The sequence below is a fragment of the Scyliorhinus canicula genome, chromosome 18, assembly GCF_902713615.1.
Source record: "Scyliorhinus canicula chromosome 18, sScyCan1.1, whole genome shotgun sequence".
In the NCBI taxonomy this organism is placed as follows: domain Eukaryota; kingdom Metazoa; phylum Chordata; class Chondrichthyes; order Carcharhiniformes; family Scyliorhinidae; genus Scyliorhinus; species Scyliorhinus canicula.
Genome location: NC_052163.1, coordinates 9,893,244 through 9,910,294, shown reverse-complemented (window position 1 = coordinate 9,910,294; position 17,051 = coordinate 9,893,244). Strand labels below are relative to the sequence as shown.

General features: G+C 49.3%; 1 protein-coding gene across 5 annotated transcripts in view; it reads right to left on the bottom strand.

Moving 5' to 3' along the window:
* Nucleotides 1–17,051, bottom strand: part of pitpnc1a (phosphatidylinositol transfer protein cytoplasmic 1a) — a 384,643-nt gene that overhangs the window by 15,951 nt on the left and 351,641 nt on the right. For all 5 annotated transcript variants that reach the window (XM_038776790.1, XM_038776787.1, XM_038776789.1 and 2 more), the window contains one exon: nucleotides 8,844–8,999. In XM_038776790.1, the coding sequence (XP_038632718.1) occupies nucleotides 8,844–8,999 (156 nt within the window). The remainder of the gene's footprint in view (nucleotides 1–8,843; nucleotides 9,000–17,051) is intronic.

The window sequence follows — 17,051 nt, the reverse complement described above, 5'->3', positions numbered from 1 at the left end:
GCGACCGCCGATTCTCCGACCCGGATGGGCCGAGCGGCCTGCCGATCGCGACCGTTTCACGACGGCGGCAACCACAGCTGGTCGCTGCCGTCGTGAACATGGGCGCCAAAGGCCCGTTTGAAGCTTGTGGGGGGCGGAGAGAGGAGTGAGCACCACGGCCGTGCTCGGGAGAGGACTGGCCCGTGATCGGTGCCCACTGATCGTCGGGCCGGCGTCTCAAAGCGACGCACTCTTTCCCCTTCGTCGCCCCGCAAGATCAAGCCACCACGTCTTGCAGGGCAGCGGAGGAGAAGACGGCCGCCCCGCATGCGCGGGTTTGAGGCGTCAGCCGTCGTGACGTCAGCTGCGCATGCGCGGGTTGGAGCCGGCCAACCTGCGCATGCGCGGCTGACGTCACATAGGCGCCGCCGTGGCGTCATTCTCGGCCCGCCGCCTTGACGCAAGCGTCAAGGCCCGGCGGCCGAGAATAACGGAGCGCCGCTCCTAGCCCCCCCGGGTGGGGGTGAATACGGTGAGAGGAGCAGCCTCCGAGGCCGTCGTGAAACTCGGCCGAGTTCACAACGGCCTTCATGATTTTTCCCGGGAGCGGAGAATTCCGCCCTTAGTCTCAGAAACGTAGAATCCAGCACGTGGGGCGAAATTCTCCGACCCCCAGCAGGGTCGGAGAATCGCCTGGGGGCGCCTAAAATCCCGCCCCCGCCGTGGCAGAGATTCTCCGCCACCCGGGAAGTGGCGGCAGCAGGAATCTTGCCACTCCGATCGGAGAGGCCCCTGCGATGATTCTCCGGCCCGGATGGGCCGAAGTCCCACCGCTGGGAAGCCTCTCCCGCCGCCGAGGTTTAAACCACCTCTGAAACGGCGGGATCAGCGGCGCGAGCTGGCGCCGGGGTCCTGGGGGGGCGGGGGGCGATCAAACCCCAGGGGGTGCCCCCACGGTGGCCTGGCCCGTGATGGGGGCCCCCGCTCAGACTCCGGGCCAGTGCCCTGGCTGCCCTATTTTCCTCCGCGCCTGCCACGGCCTTCGCCATGGCGGAAGCGGAAGAGACCCCCACATCGCGCATGCGCCGGCAGTGACGTCAGCGGCCAGCTGCCGCTGACGTCACTGCCGGCGCATGCGCGGACCGGCGAAAGCCTTTCGGCCAGCCCCGCTGCCGGGGGCGCCGGTTTTTTTGCGCCGGTCTTCTGGTGGCAACCACTCCGGCGCGAGGCTGGCCTACGGAGAATTCCCCACCTTTGGGGAGGCGCGACCCCTGAGTGGTTGGCACCACTCCCCTACTCCGGGACCCTCTGTCACGCCGGGTAGGGGAGAATGCCGCCCATGGACTGTATTATGCAGTGTATGAATTGCTCATGTAACGAGCCAAGATGGATCAACTTGTACTAAAACAACAGTAAGTGATGGGTGGGAACCCAATGCACTGATCCATGAACACTAGGTTCACAGGATGGCACAGTAAGGATATCTTGTTCTACCAACTTAATGAGTCATGGAGTTTCAGGATGTGATTTACATCCGTGCTCCCAATCTCACTGGGGTTATCAGTGGCAGTGAATAGTGGGAGACTCTTCTTCCTCCTTCCACACAGGACAGTTGCACATGAGTAGTCAGTGACAAAGGCCTGGGGTGTTTACCTGCCAGGTTTTCCAGCAATGCATCAATGAGTGGGGTTAGAAGGGACAAGAAAAAAAATCAAGATATTTAGAGCCTTACTGACAGAATGTATAGTTTGTAATGCTGGCAATGTTACAGAATGAAATCAGTGATTTATTGAGTGCATTTCAAATTTTAAAAAGCAGGAAAATTGTACAATTTATTTTAGTGGCTGGTTGCTTGTAATTAAATGTCTGAATATGATGTATTGTTTCAGTTAAGAAACGATGTTCAGTGTAACTCAGTTGGTCGTTAGGGATTTTGTTCTGGGCTGTGTTGTGCTGTGTTGCAACAGAATTTTAAGAAAAATGTTTTTAAAAGTTGGCATTCAAGAGATTAAATATGCAATAAATAGATTTTTGGCAATTTATTTCTCCAGTGTAAGAGATAGAATCATAAGAAGGACCCTGTTAACAAGTAGCATTTTAACAAGCATTCCAAGAAACATTGGTAAGCATGCTTCAAATATAAACTGTGTCTCTAAAACTTAAACTTAAGTTTTTGATGAAGTCGTTGAGGCTTTGTGACAAAATAAAAAAAAAATAAAACAGCATTTTATGCAATTTTTCTTTTGTCACCTCCCTGTATCATCACTATTGAATGAGGGCGAGGGCTGGGTTGAAAGAACAAGTGGTCCCAGCCTCTATTTATGCTGTTTTGTAATCTGATGCCAAAAAGGTGTGGCTCTTCACATTAGCCTCACTGCTTTCACTGAGCTTCATTGTTAGAGACATGTTACTGACCTCCATATCCAGGGTGACTTTTTGCTAACCTTGATGTTGATGGTTAATGATATTGACCACAGTGCCAAGGGCTATTGTAACTGGTTATAAAATTACTGTCCAGTGTAATTGACTTCTGATTCATTTTGTTATGCTGCTTCAGTATCATATAGAACAGGCATTGTCAAACTCAGGGGCGCGACCTCATTGGATTCTGTTCCGGGTGGATCGCAGGCGGGTGTCGGGAGCGTCGCGGAGTTGTCCATCGTGGCGCTCCCGATCGCACAGCTGGCTTTTAATAATGGCGGCTGTGAGCGGCCTTCAAAATGGCCAGGAACAGATTTAAAAATTTGGCCGCACTGCGCATGCGTGCCCGATCATGCGTAGCGAGGCCGTATTTTTTTTTAATATGGTCGCAGTCTTTTTTTTCAAGTTTGGAGGGGGGTGGGGGGGGGGGGGGGGGGCGCAAAGGTGCTAAGGGACTATTGGGGCCAAAGGGACCCAAAGCCATTTCCTCAATTTTTGTCAGCAACAAACAGGATGAGAGAAAATGGTGGATCGCGCAGGTCGGCTGGCATGGGCCGCAAAGGTCGGCCGGCGTGGGTCGCGAAGGTCGGCCAGCTTGGGTCGCGAAGGTCGGCCAGCGTGGGTCACACAGGTCGGCCGGGTTGGGTCCCGAAGGTTGGCCGGTTGGTAAAAATGGATCCCCGGAAAGACAGTTTGAAAAACACTGATATAGAAAGTATTTCATTACAAGTCCACAGTTATATGTTATACTGTTACTGTATCAATTTTTAGACAACATGATGCATCTTCATTTACTGACATGCAAGATGGGTTGCAGATTAAGTACATCATTTCTTTTAAAAATATTTTTATTCAAGGCTTGTTACATAAATACACAAAATATCAGAAGAAGAATACATCAATCTAAACATCAACCAGAGATCCCCAACCTTCCCCTCATACCAACAGCCCACCACATCCCGCCTTCCCCATTTTTACCCCCCACCTTTGCTGAGCCCGCAATCCTCCTCGAAGAAATCAATGAACGGTATCCACCTCCGGGGTGAATCTCAGGAATTCTGCCAGGTTCCTCACCCACACCCCTGTCTTCAGCGACTCCGAGTTAACACAACAATAACTATTCCCCTTGGGCAACTTACACAATTCCTCCAACTCCGCGAATCTGCCCCCTATAAACAAGTCCTTAAAGTACTTTATCCCCACCTGCCGCCACCCCCGAAACCTCGGATCCTGCCCTGCCGGCACAAACCTATGTTTGTTGCATATTGGCGCCCACAACGACATGCCCCAAGTCCTCTCCCGGGGGCGCGGAGGAGTACAGCGCCCTCCAGTCCAAAATGTTGCCTGCACTGACCTCACACCCTTAATGCCGACACAACCACAGGGCTCATGGAATACCTAGCCGGCGAGAACGGAAGAGGTGCCAACAGAGCCCTCAAACCCAGTTTCCTACACGATACCGCCTCCATCCGCTCCCAGACCAACGTTTTTTAAATAGAATTTACAGTGCAGAAGGAGGCCACTCGGCCCATCGAGTCTGCACTGGCTCTTGGAAAGAGCACCCGACCTAAGCCCACAACCCCATCTAACCTAAGGGCATAGCTGCCCCAAAGTCCACTTCCTCATCATCGCAATATTTGCTATCCAATAGTAATTTATTAAATTCGGCAAACCCCCCGCTCCAAGAACACCCGTCTCACTTGCCTTCACCGTCCATGCAAACCCTGAAATTATCCATTAACCTTCCTAAAAAAGGACATGGGAGCAAAGATAGGGGGGTGGATTCTTCGCTGTTGGGATTCTCCCTTACTCCGGCAGTGCACCCATGCCTGGGAATTTCCCGGCTGCGTGTGGCTGGCCACAATGGGAAACCCCATTGGCTCTCTGGTGGGACAGAGAATCCCGCTGCCAGCGGGGGTGAACCACACCAGGAAGCTAGTGTGGCAGGACAGAGAATCCCGCCCATCGAGAACCCAGAACACAAACAGAAACCTGGGCAGCACCGTCATTTGCACTGTCTGCAGGCTCCCAGCAAGTGACAGCGGCAACACATCCCTCCTCTTAAAATCCGTCTTCATCCTCTCCACCAATCGAGCCAAGTTCAACCTGTTAGCTGGGCCCTGCTCCACGCCTCCTGGATTCTGCAATACCTAAAGCTTGTCCCACCATCCTGAACGGCAATTCCCCTAATCTCCTCTCTTGCCTTCTAGCATTGATCGGGAACATCTCACTCTTTCCCATGTCCAATTTATATCCCAAAACCAGCCAGATTCCCCCAGAATATCCCTCCAATACTGCCCACTGGGTCCGAGATATGTAATAACAAATCATCCAATGTAGCAAAGCCTTATGCTCGGCACCACCCTGTTCAATCCTTTCCAATCACTTGCCCCCCATCCCCCAAGCACAATTGTCAATGGATTTATTGCCAAGGTGAAAAGCAACAGGGAGAGCGGGCACCCCTGTCTCATCCCATAATGTAGCCCAAAGTACCCCAAACCCATCCGGTTCGTCTTTACGCTCGCCACCGGTGCCCTGTACAACAGCCGGGTCCGATCCACAAACCCCTGCCCAAACCCAAACCGCCCCAGCATCTCCAACAAATACGCCCACTCCACCCGATCAAAGGCCTTCTCTGCTTCCATTGTCACTACTACTTCTATCACCTGCCCCTCCAAGGGCATCATAATTACATTAAGTAGCCTCCGCACATTCGGCGACAACTGCCTTCCCTTCACAAATCCTGTCTGGTCCTCCCCTATCACCCCTGGCACACAGTTCTCAATTTGTGATGCTAACACATTTGTCAACAACTTAGAATCAACGTTCAGCAGCAATATCGGGAACTACGATCCTCAGTGCTCCGGGTCCTTGTCTTTCTTTAAAATCAGGGAAATGGAAGCCTGTGACAATGTTGTGGGGGGGGGAAGGGGTGGGGGGGGGGGGGGGGGGGGGAGGGGGGGGGGGGAGGGGGGGGGAGGGGAATCCCCCCTCTCCCTCGTCCCGTTATATGTCCTCACTGTATTATACGGTCCGACACCCCGAATATGGCTTCGAGGGGACCGGGCTCCACATGTAATCTCCGCCGAGATTGTACTGAACACCGTCCTCGAAAACCTTTCCAGCTTTAGGCAGGACCAAAACAAATAAACATGGTTATCGGGTCTCCTCCCACATCGTTCACAGATATCCTCCGAGAAACAGAAGAAAAAAAGAGATAAAGACAAAGCACAATTCCTGCCCCCTCAACCCAAGTCCCAATCCTAAGTCTCGCTTCAGTCCCAGTCCTTCGGCCTTCACGAACACCTCCGCCGCCTCCACTGCCTCAAAATAGAAATCCCTTGGGTTGTGAGTCACTCTCAACTTTGCAGGGTAGACCACTCCAAACCTCATGCCGTTGCTGTACAGTGCTGCCTTCACCCGTCCAAAGGCCGCCCGCTTTCTCGCCAACTTCACCGTCAAGTTTTGATATATTCGTATTCCAATGCCTTCCCACCTCACCTCTGCTTTATCCAACTCAGAACCTTCTCCTTCACATGAAATGTATGGAAGCAGATTATGACCATCCTTGGTGGCATTTGCTTTCGGCTTGGGCCTGAGCGGCCGATGTGCCCTGTCCCAATCATATCGGGAGTGTTCTTCCCCCTCCCCACCAGCTCTGCCAGCACTTTTGCAAAGTACTCAGTCAGCCTTGGGCCCTCCATTTCCTCTGGCAGGCCCACGATCTGTAGATTGTGATGCCTTGTCCTGTTCTCCAGATCCTCCACCTTAGCTCTAAGCCCTTTGTTCCCTACGTCACCCTCCCATTGAGGTGAATTGGTCGTTGTGCTGCGAGAGAGCTTCCTCCACCCCCTTCACCTTCACTCCTTGCTCTCACACCTCGACCAAAGTCTTCAACACCACTGCCTTTACTGGGGCAATTGCCTCCTCTACCCACTCTTTCATTGCAGCCATCGTCTCCCTCCACAGCACCTCCATGACTCTCAGATTCCCCTGCCATCACCTCGGTCAGAGTTTCCACTGTGAGGGGGGTGGCCCCACCCAGCGATCCAACAATCCACCACCTTGCTTCCTGCTGGACTCTCAAACTCACTCGACGTCAGACTTTCGCTCGCCCCCTTCTTCTGGGTCTTCAATATCTCGCATCTTCCTTATACTTTCCCGCACCAGCTCATTCAAAAATAATTCCTGAAACTGGTCATAAAGTCCAAAAATCAGAGCCTCGAGCAGGAGCCACCTGGGAGGGGGTTTCAGTTTGTGTATTTTGGTGGGGTGTTAGTTGTGAGGGGGTAGTTTGCTGATGGTGATGGTGGAATTTCTTTATTTTACTCGGGGGGGGGGGGGGGGGGGGGGGCACGTTGGTGTACTTTTTGAACATTTATCCAGTAGCCCCTGATGATGGAAATGGCTGAGGAGGGAGTGCGTGAGACATATCTTTCCCTCCAGCTTTGATGGCAGGGCCTGAGGTGCAGCAATTATGGTCAATAATTTATCAGTCAACAGGATTGTGGCGGATATTAATGATAGGTATGTGGTGGTCAAAGAGTCTCTGGCAGGTACATTGGTGGTAATGGTAAATGTTTATGCCCCCAACTGGATTTGGCATTTAAAAAATGTATATTTTTATTCTCCTCCTTTTTCACATTTTCTCCCAAATTTACACCCACCAACAATAAACAATAATCAGCAACAAATATGTAAATCCCCATAACAATAACAACGATCCCATCCTCCCACCAAACCCCAAACATCAGCCCACATGTTTACATAAACAAATGACAAAAAGGAATCAGGGATTACCCAATAGTCACCCTTAATACACATCGCCCCTCCCCCTCCAACCCTCTCACCCATCCCCCCCAACTAATATTCAATGTTATCCAGTTCTTGAAAGTGCATAATGAATAATGGCCATGAATTGTAGAACCCCTCCATCCGTCCCCTCAGTTCAAACTTAACCTTCTCAAGAGTCAAGTATTCCAACAGGTCCCCCCGCCACGCCAGGGTACAGGGTGGAGAGGCTGCTCTCCATCCCATCAGTATTCACCTTCGGGCGATCAACGAGGCGAAGGCTACGATATCTGCACCCGTTTCCAACCCTGGCTGGTTCGACACACCGAATATGGCCTCCCGGGGACCCAGGTCCAGTTTCACGTGCACCACCTTGGAAATTACCCTAAAAACCTCCTTCCGGTAATCCTCTAGCTTTGGACTGGACCAAAACATATGAACGTGATTAGCAGCCCCCCCCCCCCCCCCCCCCCCCCCCCACCCCGGCAACGCTCACACACATCTTCTACTCCTTCAAAGAATCGGCTCATCCTTGCCCCCCTGAGGTGTGCTCTGTGTACCACCTTCAGCTGTATCAGCCCAAACCTCGCACATGAGGTGGAGGCATTCAATCTCCGGAGCATCTCACACCAGACCCCCTCCTCTATAACCTCTCCCAATTCTTCCTCCCACTTTGCTTTGATCCCTTCCAGTGGTGCCTTATCCTCTTCCAAAATAGCTCCGTACACCGCTGACACTACCCCTTCTCCAGTCCCCTTGTCGTCAGCATCTCCTCCAGCAATGTGGAGGCCGGTTCCTCCGGTAAGCTCTGTATCTCCTTCCTGGCAAAATCTCGAACCTGCATGTATCTAAACATTTCTCCCTGCTCCAGCCCATACTTCGTGTCCAGCTCCCTCAATCCTGCAAACCGACCCCTAAGAAACAAATCTTTTAGCGTCTCAATCCCCTTCTCTTTCCATTTCCGAAAACTTCCATCCCACCTCCCTGGCTCAAATCTGATGATTTGGCATTTATTAAGAATTTGTTGGCTTCTATTCCCGATCTAGATATGCACCAGTTGGTTCTGGGAGAGGACTTTAATTGTGTACTGGATCCTAAAGTGGACCAGTCCAGACCTAAGTGGTTGGAGTGGCAAAGTTGTTTCTAGCTTTTGTGGAGCAGATTGGGGGGGAGAGCAGACTCATGGAAAGTTCTGCACCCAAGTGATAAGGAGTTTTTATTCTTTTCCCGTAAGGCCTATTCTAGGATTGACTTCTTTCTACTGGGTAGGTCCTTGCTCCTGTGGCTTAAAGGGGCGGAACATTCGGCATGAGTTATCTCTGACCACGATGCACACTTTGTGAATCTGGGATCTTGCGAGGCGCCCCGAGTATCGCAAATTCCGCAAGAGACCTCTTGCGAGATTTAATGTCCTTGTTGAGTCCTGAATTGGGCGCAATCAGACCATACAATTGCGCTCATGGTGTATAATGGTCAACCAATTTGCCATGAGCCTATTTTGAGGCCATTAGTGCAGACCAATTTCACCTCAAAATATTAAATCATCACCATAAATTAGAACGTACAAATGTGCCCAGTTCCTAAAAACAATTCATGATATTATGTATTGAAACTGCAAACCTTTACACATTTCACTTATTGTTTTGACTGACCTTGTGTACAAATTGTTCCACTCTTGTCTGAAGTCCCCAGACTTCGAATTTAACAGTCACCAATTTATAAGAACACATGATTGGCTTCTGATGTTCCCTCCAACCTTCTTTCAGCATGCCTCGCTGTGTTTTCTCTGACTTAAAATACCTGAGGTCCTGAAACATAATGAAATGTCACAGTAAGTCAGATTAATTTTATTTCTTATGTTTTTCAGCATAACAGCACGACCATTAAAGTTACTGTGCTTGGCAACAATCCTGGAAAAAGATAAAGTACACAATAATTTTATACCCAACTTTAAGTTCAATTTTTTAGTTCACAGGCAACCTCATGAAGGTGGAAATTTCACATGTCTCACAACACAAGAGTTTTCACAAAACATTCCTATTTCCTGCGAATCCTCCCTTCAGTGCGTCATAATACGTCAGGCAGAAAGCTAGGCTGGTAAACATCCCCAGGAGAGGACGTGCTTCACAGTGCTCTGTGGAAACTCATCCTCTCAACCTCTATTCCTTCCAGGGGAGAAATACGTGAGCTTTATGAAGCACAGCTAAGACTGGAAATTGATGGCACATGGGGTTGCCAGTGTGACCCTGTGTCCTACCGTTATATCTCACAGTGCCTGATGTTCAAAAGCTCGGTACTACTTTGCCACCTGCAAAAATAGTACTTTGTTTATTTTTTCCTCTTTGCATCTTTGGTCTTGCTGCCTTAGACACGAACAGCCCACTCCCCAGTCAAAATCGCCGGCGACAGTGGCCAAGCCTATTACAATGCTTAGTTATATGTGATTCCTCTGCTAATTTTCCTTCCAGCTTTCCTCTGCACAGAAAAGTGTTTGGCCGTTGTCACAATATGTGGATATTGTAAAGCATATAAGTGGTTAATGTAATTTACTATTCTGGTCACTAGATAGTGCTATAAAGCAATCATATAAATATCACATGCCTCCTTGACGTCTGGGAGATTGATGGAGATAGATGGGAGAGAGCAAGACAAAGTAGTTGTGAGATAGTTGAACTAACAGTATAGTTAATAGTGTAGATGTGTACAAAGTTCACTAATTCCTTTGTACTATGTTTGAATCTAATTCAGTAGTGTAATAAATTAGCTTTGTTTATTTAACACAGCTTGCTGTTCTTTGTTAGTACTACAACCTTCACCATCTTGAAAGAACTAAAACAAAGAACAAAGCCTTGGCTCAGCATCAGCCAGCAGTGAAACTAGCATACTTGGAAATGCAGCCACAAAGACTTGCCTTGTGATTTATAGAATGATATTGCACAGAAGGAGGCTATTCAGCTGATTGTGTCATTTACATAGATTTACAGTGCAGAAGGAGGCCATTTGGCCCATCGAGTCTGCACCGGCTCTTGGAAAGAGCACCCTACCCCCTACCCAAGGTCAACACCTCCACCCTATTCCCATAACTCAGTAACCCCACCCAACACTAAGGCCAATTTTGTACACTAAGGGCAATTTAGCATGGCCAATCCACCTAACCCGCACATCTTTGGACTGTGGGAGGAAACCGGAGCACCCGGAGGAAACCCACGCACACACGGGGAGGATGTGCAGACTCCGTACAGACAGTGACCCAAGCCGGAATCGAACCTGGGACCCTGGAGCTGTGAAGCGATTGTGCTATCCACAATGCTACCATGCTGCCCCTTTTATAAAGGTTATTATTATTAAAGTGCACAACCGTAAACCGTATCCGTCTGATTTCTCCCTTAGCAACGTTACTTGTTTTAGTTACCTGTTTTTAGCCAGGAACAAGGCGAGGTTGTTCAGCTCCTGAAACGATCTATCCAATATTTTGGTATTGTAGTGCATTCCAGATTATTCTAGGTTCCTTGGCATATTGTATTGAGCCATCATGTCTGGCTATAGAAATTTAAATTCAAACATACAAAATAGGAGCAGAAATAGGATATTCGGCCCCTTGAATCTGCTTCACCATTCACTAACATCATGGCTGATCTGTGTTTCGAGTTCTACATTCCCATCTAGCTCCAATCATATTTGAATCCCTCGCCCAACAAGAATGTATTTACCTGTGCCTTAAAAATATTTAGTGATCTCACTTCCATGCTTCTGAGGCAGAGTTCCAAAGTTGCACAACCCTCTAATAGAAAATATTTCTCCTCATTTCTGTCCTGTAAGGGCGAACCCTAATTTTTAAACAGTGCCCCCTATTTCTGGAGTCACCTGCCTGCTCTGCCAAACCATTTGAGGACAGGTGGTATGGGCCGGTCTGGATGCGTCTTACCCTGATTGTGCGCATGCTAACTCCTCACTTGTGAACGGGATCCCGTTATCTGTAACCAGTACCTCTGGTATCCCATGGTTACTAAACAGGCACATTAATTTCTCACTAGTGGCTCTCGAGTGGTGGAGGTCATTTGTGTTCATCGAGCCACTTAGAATGAGTGTCCACAAAGATCAAAAACATGTACCCCATTAAAGGTCCAGCAAAGTCAGCATGTAATCGCACCCAGGAAAGCCCTGGCGATTCCCAGGGGTGAAGTGAGGCCGAAGGAGGGAGTTTCTGGTGCTCTTGACATACTGGGCACCTATTCACTACATGCTCGATGTTGCTATCGACCCCTCGACCCGAAACACAACTCCTCGCCAACATCTTCAACTTTGAAGTCCCTAGGTGCCCACTATCCAGGTCCTGCAGGATTGACTTCTGGCCTGGTCCCGGGATGATCACATGTTCCCCTTGGGAGGATGCCGTCCTCAACACTCAGCTCCTGCTGTTTTATAGTGTAGGGCTGTAGGGCTGTCTGGGGTTTCCCCTGCCATCTGCCATGCAATATAATATGCTGATGTTTCGCCAATGTGGGATCTCTCTGAGTCCATGTGCATACCTGTGCAGCTGTTTCTAGCAGAGTATCTCCATGAAATCTAAAGTCGTTGCAACTTTGTTCACCACTGGTAGAGAAGGGTGGCTCACAGGCAGCGGAAAATGACTGAGGGTGTCAGCATGTGCTATTTGGACCCTGGATGATGGCGAAATGTATATTTGTACACTGCTAGCAATAGAGTCCAGCATTGAATTCGGGCTCAGGCTATGGGGGAATCCCCTTGTCCTCCTTGAAAAGTTACAGCAGTGGTTTATGATCTGTGATTATGACGAAATGTTGCCCATAGACATCCCAGCCAAGCCTTCTTTTTCAATTTGGGCAAAGTGGCGTTCCGTATCTGTCAGTGTTCCGGAAGCATGTGCAATAGGGAGCTCCATGCCATCGTCCCATTGATGGGGACAGCGCCACTCTGATGCAGTGTGGGGAGGTATGTGAGAACAAGTGGCCGGGAAGGACCGTAGTGGGCCAGCAGCTGGGTGGGTATCAGCTGTCTCTTCACTCTGGTGAATGCCTCCTCTTGTGGAGCTCCCCAAGCCCACTTTTAAAAAGATGTGATGAGATACCAGCAGCGTGGCTAAATTTGGAATGAACTTCACGTAATAATTTACGAGTCCCAAAAACGATCTCAATTCTGCTGTGTTTTGCGGAGTTGGGGATCCCTTTACTGCCTGGACCTCTTCCTCCACTGGATGCAAACCATCTTTGCCCATCCGGTAACCCAAGTATGTAACAGCCTTTGCTTGAAAGATGCATTTGCCTCTCTTCAGATGGATGCCCCCTTGGGAAAATCATCTGAGGACCTCTCCCAGATGGTCTAAGTGCTCCTTCTCAGTGGCCCCGTGACGAGTACGTCATGTAGATATACTGCCACTTTGGGGAGCTCCTGGAGGATGCCTTCCATCACTCACTTAAATATTGCGCATACAAAAGAGACCCCGAAAGGAGGGCAAGTGTATTTGAATAGCCCCCTGTGGGTATTTATGGTCACGTACTTCCACGATGCAGTATCCTATTCCAACAGAAGATATGTGTGGCTTATATCCAGTTTTGTGAATGAGTAGCCCCCAGCCAGTTTCGCATACAAATCCTCCACAAGCGGCAGGGGCGGGCTAACAGTCCAAGCGGGATGCCTAATACGGCCAGTTTATAATCCCCGGAGAGGTGAACTGATTTATCCGGCTTCATCACTGGGACCACTGGCGCAGCCAACCATATGATGCCCAAATTCCCCAGGCACCGTAACTCAGTGTCCACCCTTGTGAGCAAGGCATAAGGACCAGTCGTGCTCTGAGGTATCTGGGCTGGGCCTCCAGGTCGACATAAATTCGAGCGAAGGACATCCCAAGCCCCGAGGGGACAACACAGCACCGGGCCTGACCTACCTTAGCACCAACTGACATACAAGAAATTATATCCCCAGAACCTCCAAAACACCCCAAAAATCTGCACCCCAACCGAACTTGTACCTTTCCAACCCCATCCAGGGCAACACACCATCCGAGGAAGATTACTCCATCTTCGGCCAAGGAGGACCCCAGTCCAAAAAGAAGAGCCGTCAAGACACCCAAACATTCGGTACCCTGGGGAAGAGGGCTGATTCCCTCACCCCGCCACAACCAGGAAACCCCCCAAACCATTGGACAAGATCAGGATAAGAACCAACATACAGAGAAGAAAAGGAAAAGAAAAATCCAAGGAGACACCCAGCCTAGCTCAAGGCGACCACTGTCGTAGAAAGGAATACTCAGAGCAGCCTCCCTCCACAACAACCCAACCACCATAACAGCCCAGGAGAGGAAGAAGAAGAAAGACCCAAGCGGAGGATAGGAAAAACACAACCTCAAGGAGGAGTGTAAAGAAACCCAGTACTCCCCAGGATACAAACTCTACCCAGGCCAAAGAAGGATAAAGACACAGATTCTTAGTTCAAAGAACATAAAAGATATATAAATCTAAAAGAAAAAGCCAAAATGGATTAGCTCTAACTGGAACTGAACTAACACTACCAACCATATCCACCCACCCTTCACTCCTTCCCGGCTCCATTCGTCTCCCTCATACACAATAACCAGAAGGAGTAAAACTGCACAAATCACATTTCCCATAATTTACTCAAAATGAGTTTGCTAGAACAGGATAATCAAGGACACAGTCCATCACGCCCACATTTTGCACTCCCCTACTGGGAAAAAAAGACAGCAACATAAAGTCCACAACATGATCAGCAGGGAGCAACATTCAGGATTGAAGAACTGCAGGGTAAATTTCAGGATAAAGACATATTCCATGTTGCACGAGAAGGCAAAGTGTACAGCAGGATCACGGAGCACTCTTCAGGATCATTCAAGGATTCCAATAATCGAAGCATGAGACACCAGCCCAGGGAAGAATGGCAAATTTCATTCCTCTAAAGGAAATCAGATACGTTTTTATATGACAATGGTTATAGCGACTAACTTATATTTCCAGATATATTAATTACTTGTATTTATATTCCATCAACTGATGTGGGATTTGAACCGATGCCCTCACAGCACTGGCCTGGGTCACCACAACAGTGATAGCACCACTATGCCACTGTCTCCCGAGTGGGTGATTAGTTTATCAACTGCGTCGCAGAATTTGTCAAACAAACTTCCCCGAACATGACTACTAAATAGGAAAGAAAATACCTTCTGTCAGCGCAACACTGCTTCAGTGAACTGGTCAATTACCAATCAGCAGAAATATGCTGCTACTTCCAAAAAGATTCATGCTATTGAATTGCAACCCAAAAGGTACTTAGGTCTTGGATCAGTGAAATATTAAATTTCTGTGAAGTTAAAAAGACTAAAAATGATTGAAACCGAGGAGGAATTTAGACAAACAAAATTATGCTAGTGTGTAATGTGGGTTTAAAATTTGTTTCAGACATCCAAGTTAATGATACATCTGTCAGCTAATGGGTACTGAACTAATCTGTTATCAATTTATTAAAGCTGAAAGATGCTAGCTTAATTTGCAGTATATTAATGGAAGTGAGCAGAAAGGGAAAGGCCAGCATTAATCTGTGAATGTTGACTGTGTTGTCAGCTTTAATTATTGAAGGCACAGATTGCACAGACAGAACATCATCTGTCAAAGAGTCTGATCAACATTAATTTTCGGAGGTTAACTGGGCTGCCTAAAATTGACATGTGTGTTCAAAAAAGCACAGTATTCAATATTCGTGTGTAATTATAAAGGAAACAGCAACATTAATTTACCTATCATCTTTGACATATTAAAATATCCCAGTGAACTTCAACAAAAGTGAAAAACATTCAGCAAGCAGCCATGAGAGAAGAATGAAGAAATCATGGTTGAATACGTCAGCTCTGATGAGGCTTTCGAAGAAGAGTTGAAAAAAAGTTGTTCTTGGACGTGAGCATCGCCGGGAGATTAGCATATATGTATTAACCCTCACGAAGCCCACAGGGATACCCTGATCAATCTCCCCATGGGACTGGTAGAATAAAAGCTTCCCCGCGAGCAGACGGAGACTCGCCCAGTTAGAGCTCGCTATTAGACCATAAAAAAGCCGGCCGAGCATGGATCGACATTCTGGTCGTCCCGATGGAGATTTATTGGGCGGGTTCTCTGTTTCTCTTTTGAAAAATATTTTTATTGGCATTTTCAACTTTAATAGTATAACAGTTTGACGTGTAAGGCACGTGCCGTGGGGCGGGATTCTCTAATCCTGCGGCAGAGTGTCCAGGCCGTCGTAAACGGCGTCGTACGGGCCGAGCCGAGGACTAAATCTGGCCCCTACGGGGGGCCAGCACAGCACTGGAGCAATTCACGCCGCTCCAGCTACCAATCCCGGCGCAAGCTGGGTGCCGTGGGATCCGCATATGTGCACTGGCGCCGGCGCCAACGCACGCATGCGCAGTGGCCTCCTTCAACGTGCCGACCCCGACGCAACATGGCGCAGGGCTACAGGGGCCACGTGTAGGTAAGGAGGCTCCCAGCCAGAGAGGCTGGCCCGTCGATCAGTGAGCCCCGATCGCGGGTCAGACCCCCCTCCCCCCCACAGGCTGCCCGTCCGACCCTTCAATGGCAAGTTCCCGCTGGCTGAGAGCAGCTGTGGACGGCGCTGGTGGGACTCGGCGTTTTTATGACGGCTGCATGACCCATCCCGGGCTGAGAATCGGCAGGCCGGCCGCAGAGAGCTGCCCCCAACCAGTGCCGAGCCACCAACGCCGGTGCCAAATGGCGGCGATTCTCCGTTCTGCAGAGAATCCGCGTGCCAGCGTCGGAGCTGTCTGGCGTGTTTCGCGCCAGTCGCAGGGATTCTTCGGCCCGGTCCCAGGCTGAGAGAATCCCGCCCGAGGTACAGTATTTACAAAGTAGCAGCTCAAGTGTGTCTGATATTTACAAGGCCTGTTTGTGAGTTATGTACAGCAGTTTATACAAGCTGTCCACCCTACCCCCTCTTCCCCATCTCCTGTCGATGGCGTTCCATTTTTTCCCCCTTTATTCCCCCCGCCCTGGGGTGTTATTCTTTGTTGTTTGTTGTTGGGAGGGGGAGAACTGCATGGCCCTTCCCTTCCTCCCCTCTCCCCCTATGCTTCATTTTCTGCCTTCTTTGGGATCCCTTCCTTCCCCTCCCCCCCACTCTGCCCTTGGCTCTTGCGCATGCCCTCCCTTGTGGAATTCTCCATTTCTGAGACTGTGTTGACGCCAACGCAGAATTGGTGGACTCATGACAGAAAAACTGTTGCCACACTGAAACTGTCAGGGAAAGGCACAAATGAAAAGTGGAGCTTGTTCAAGGAACAAATACTGCATGTCCTTGATATAGGTATGTCCCTGTCAGGCAGGGAGGAAATGGCCGTGTGAGGGAACCATGGTTCACAAAAGAGGTTGAATGTCTTGTCAAGAGGAAAAAGGAAGAGTATGTAAGGATGAGAAAACAAGGTTCAGTTGGGTCGCTTGAGGGTTACAAGGTAGCAAGGAATGAGCTAAAAAAAAGGGCTTAGGAGAGCGAGGAGGGGGCATGAGACGTCCTTGGCGGGTCGGATCAAGGAAAACCCCAAGGCTTTTTACTCTTATGTGAGAAATAAAAGAATGACCAGGGAGAGGGTAGGACCGGCCAAGGACAGTAGTGGGAACTTGTGCATGGAGTCAGAAGAAATAGGAGAGGCATTGAATGAATACCTTTCAGTGTTCACCAAGGAGAGGGACCATGTTTTTGAGGATGAGAGTGTGATGCAGGTAGGCTGGAGGAGGTAGATGTTCTAAGGAAGGATGTATTAGCAATTTTGAAAGACCTGAGGGTCGACAAATTCCCTGGGCCAGATGGGATATATCCAA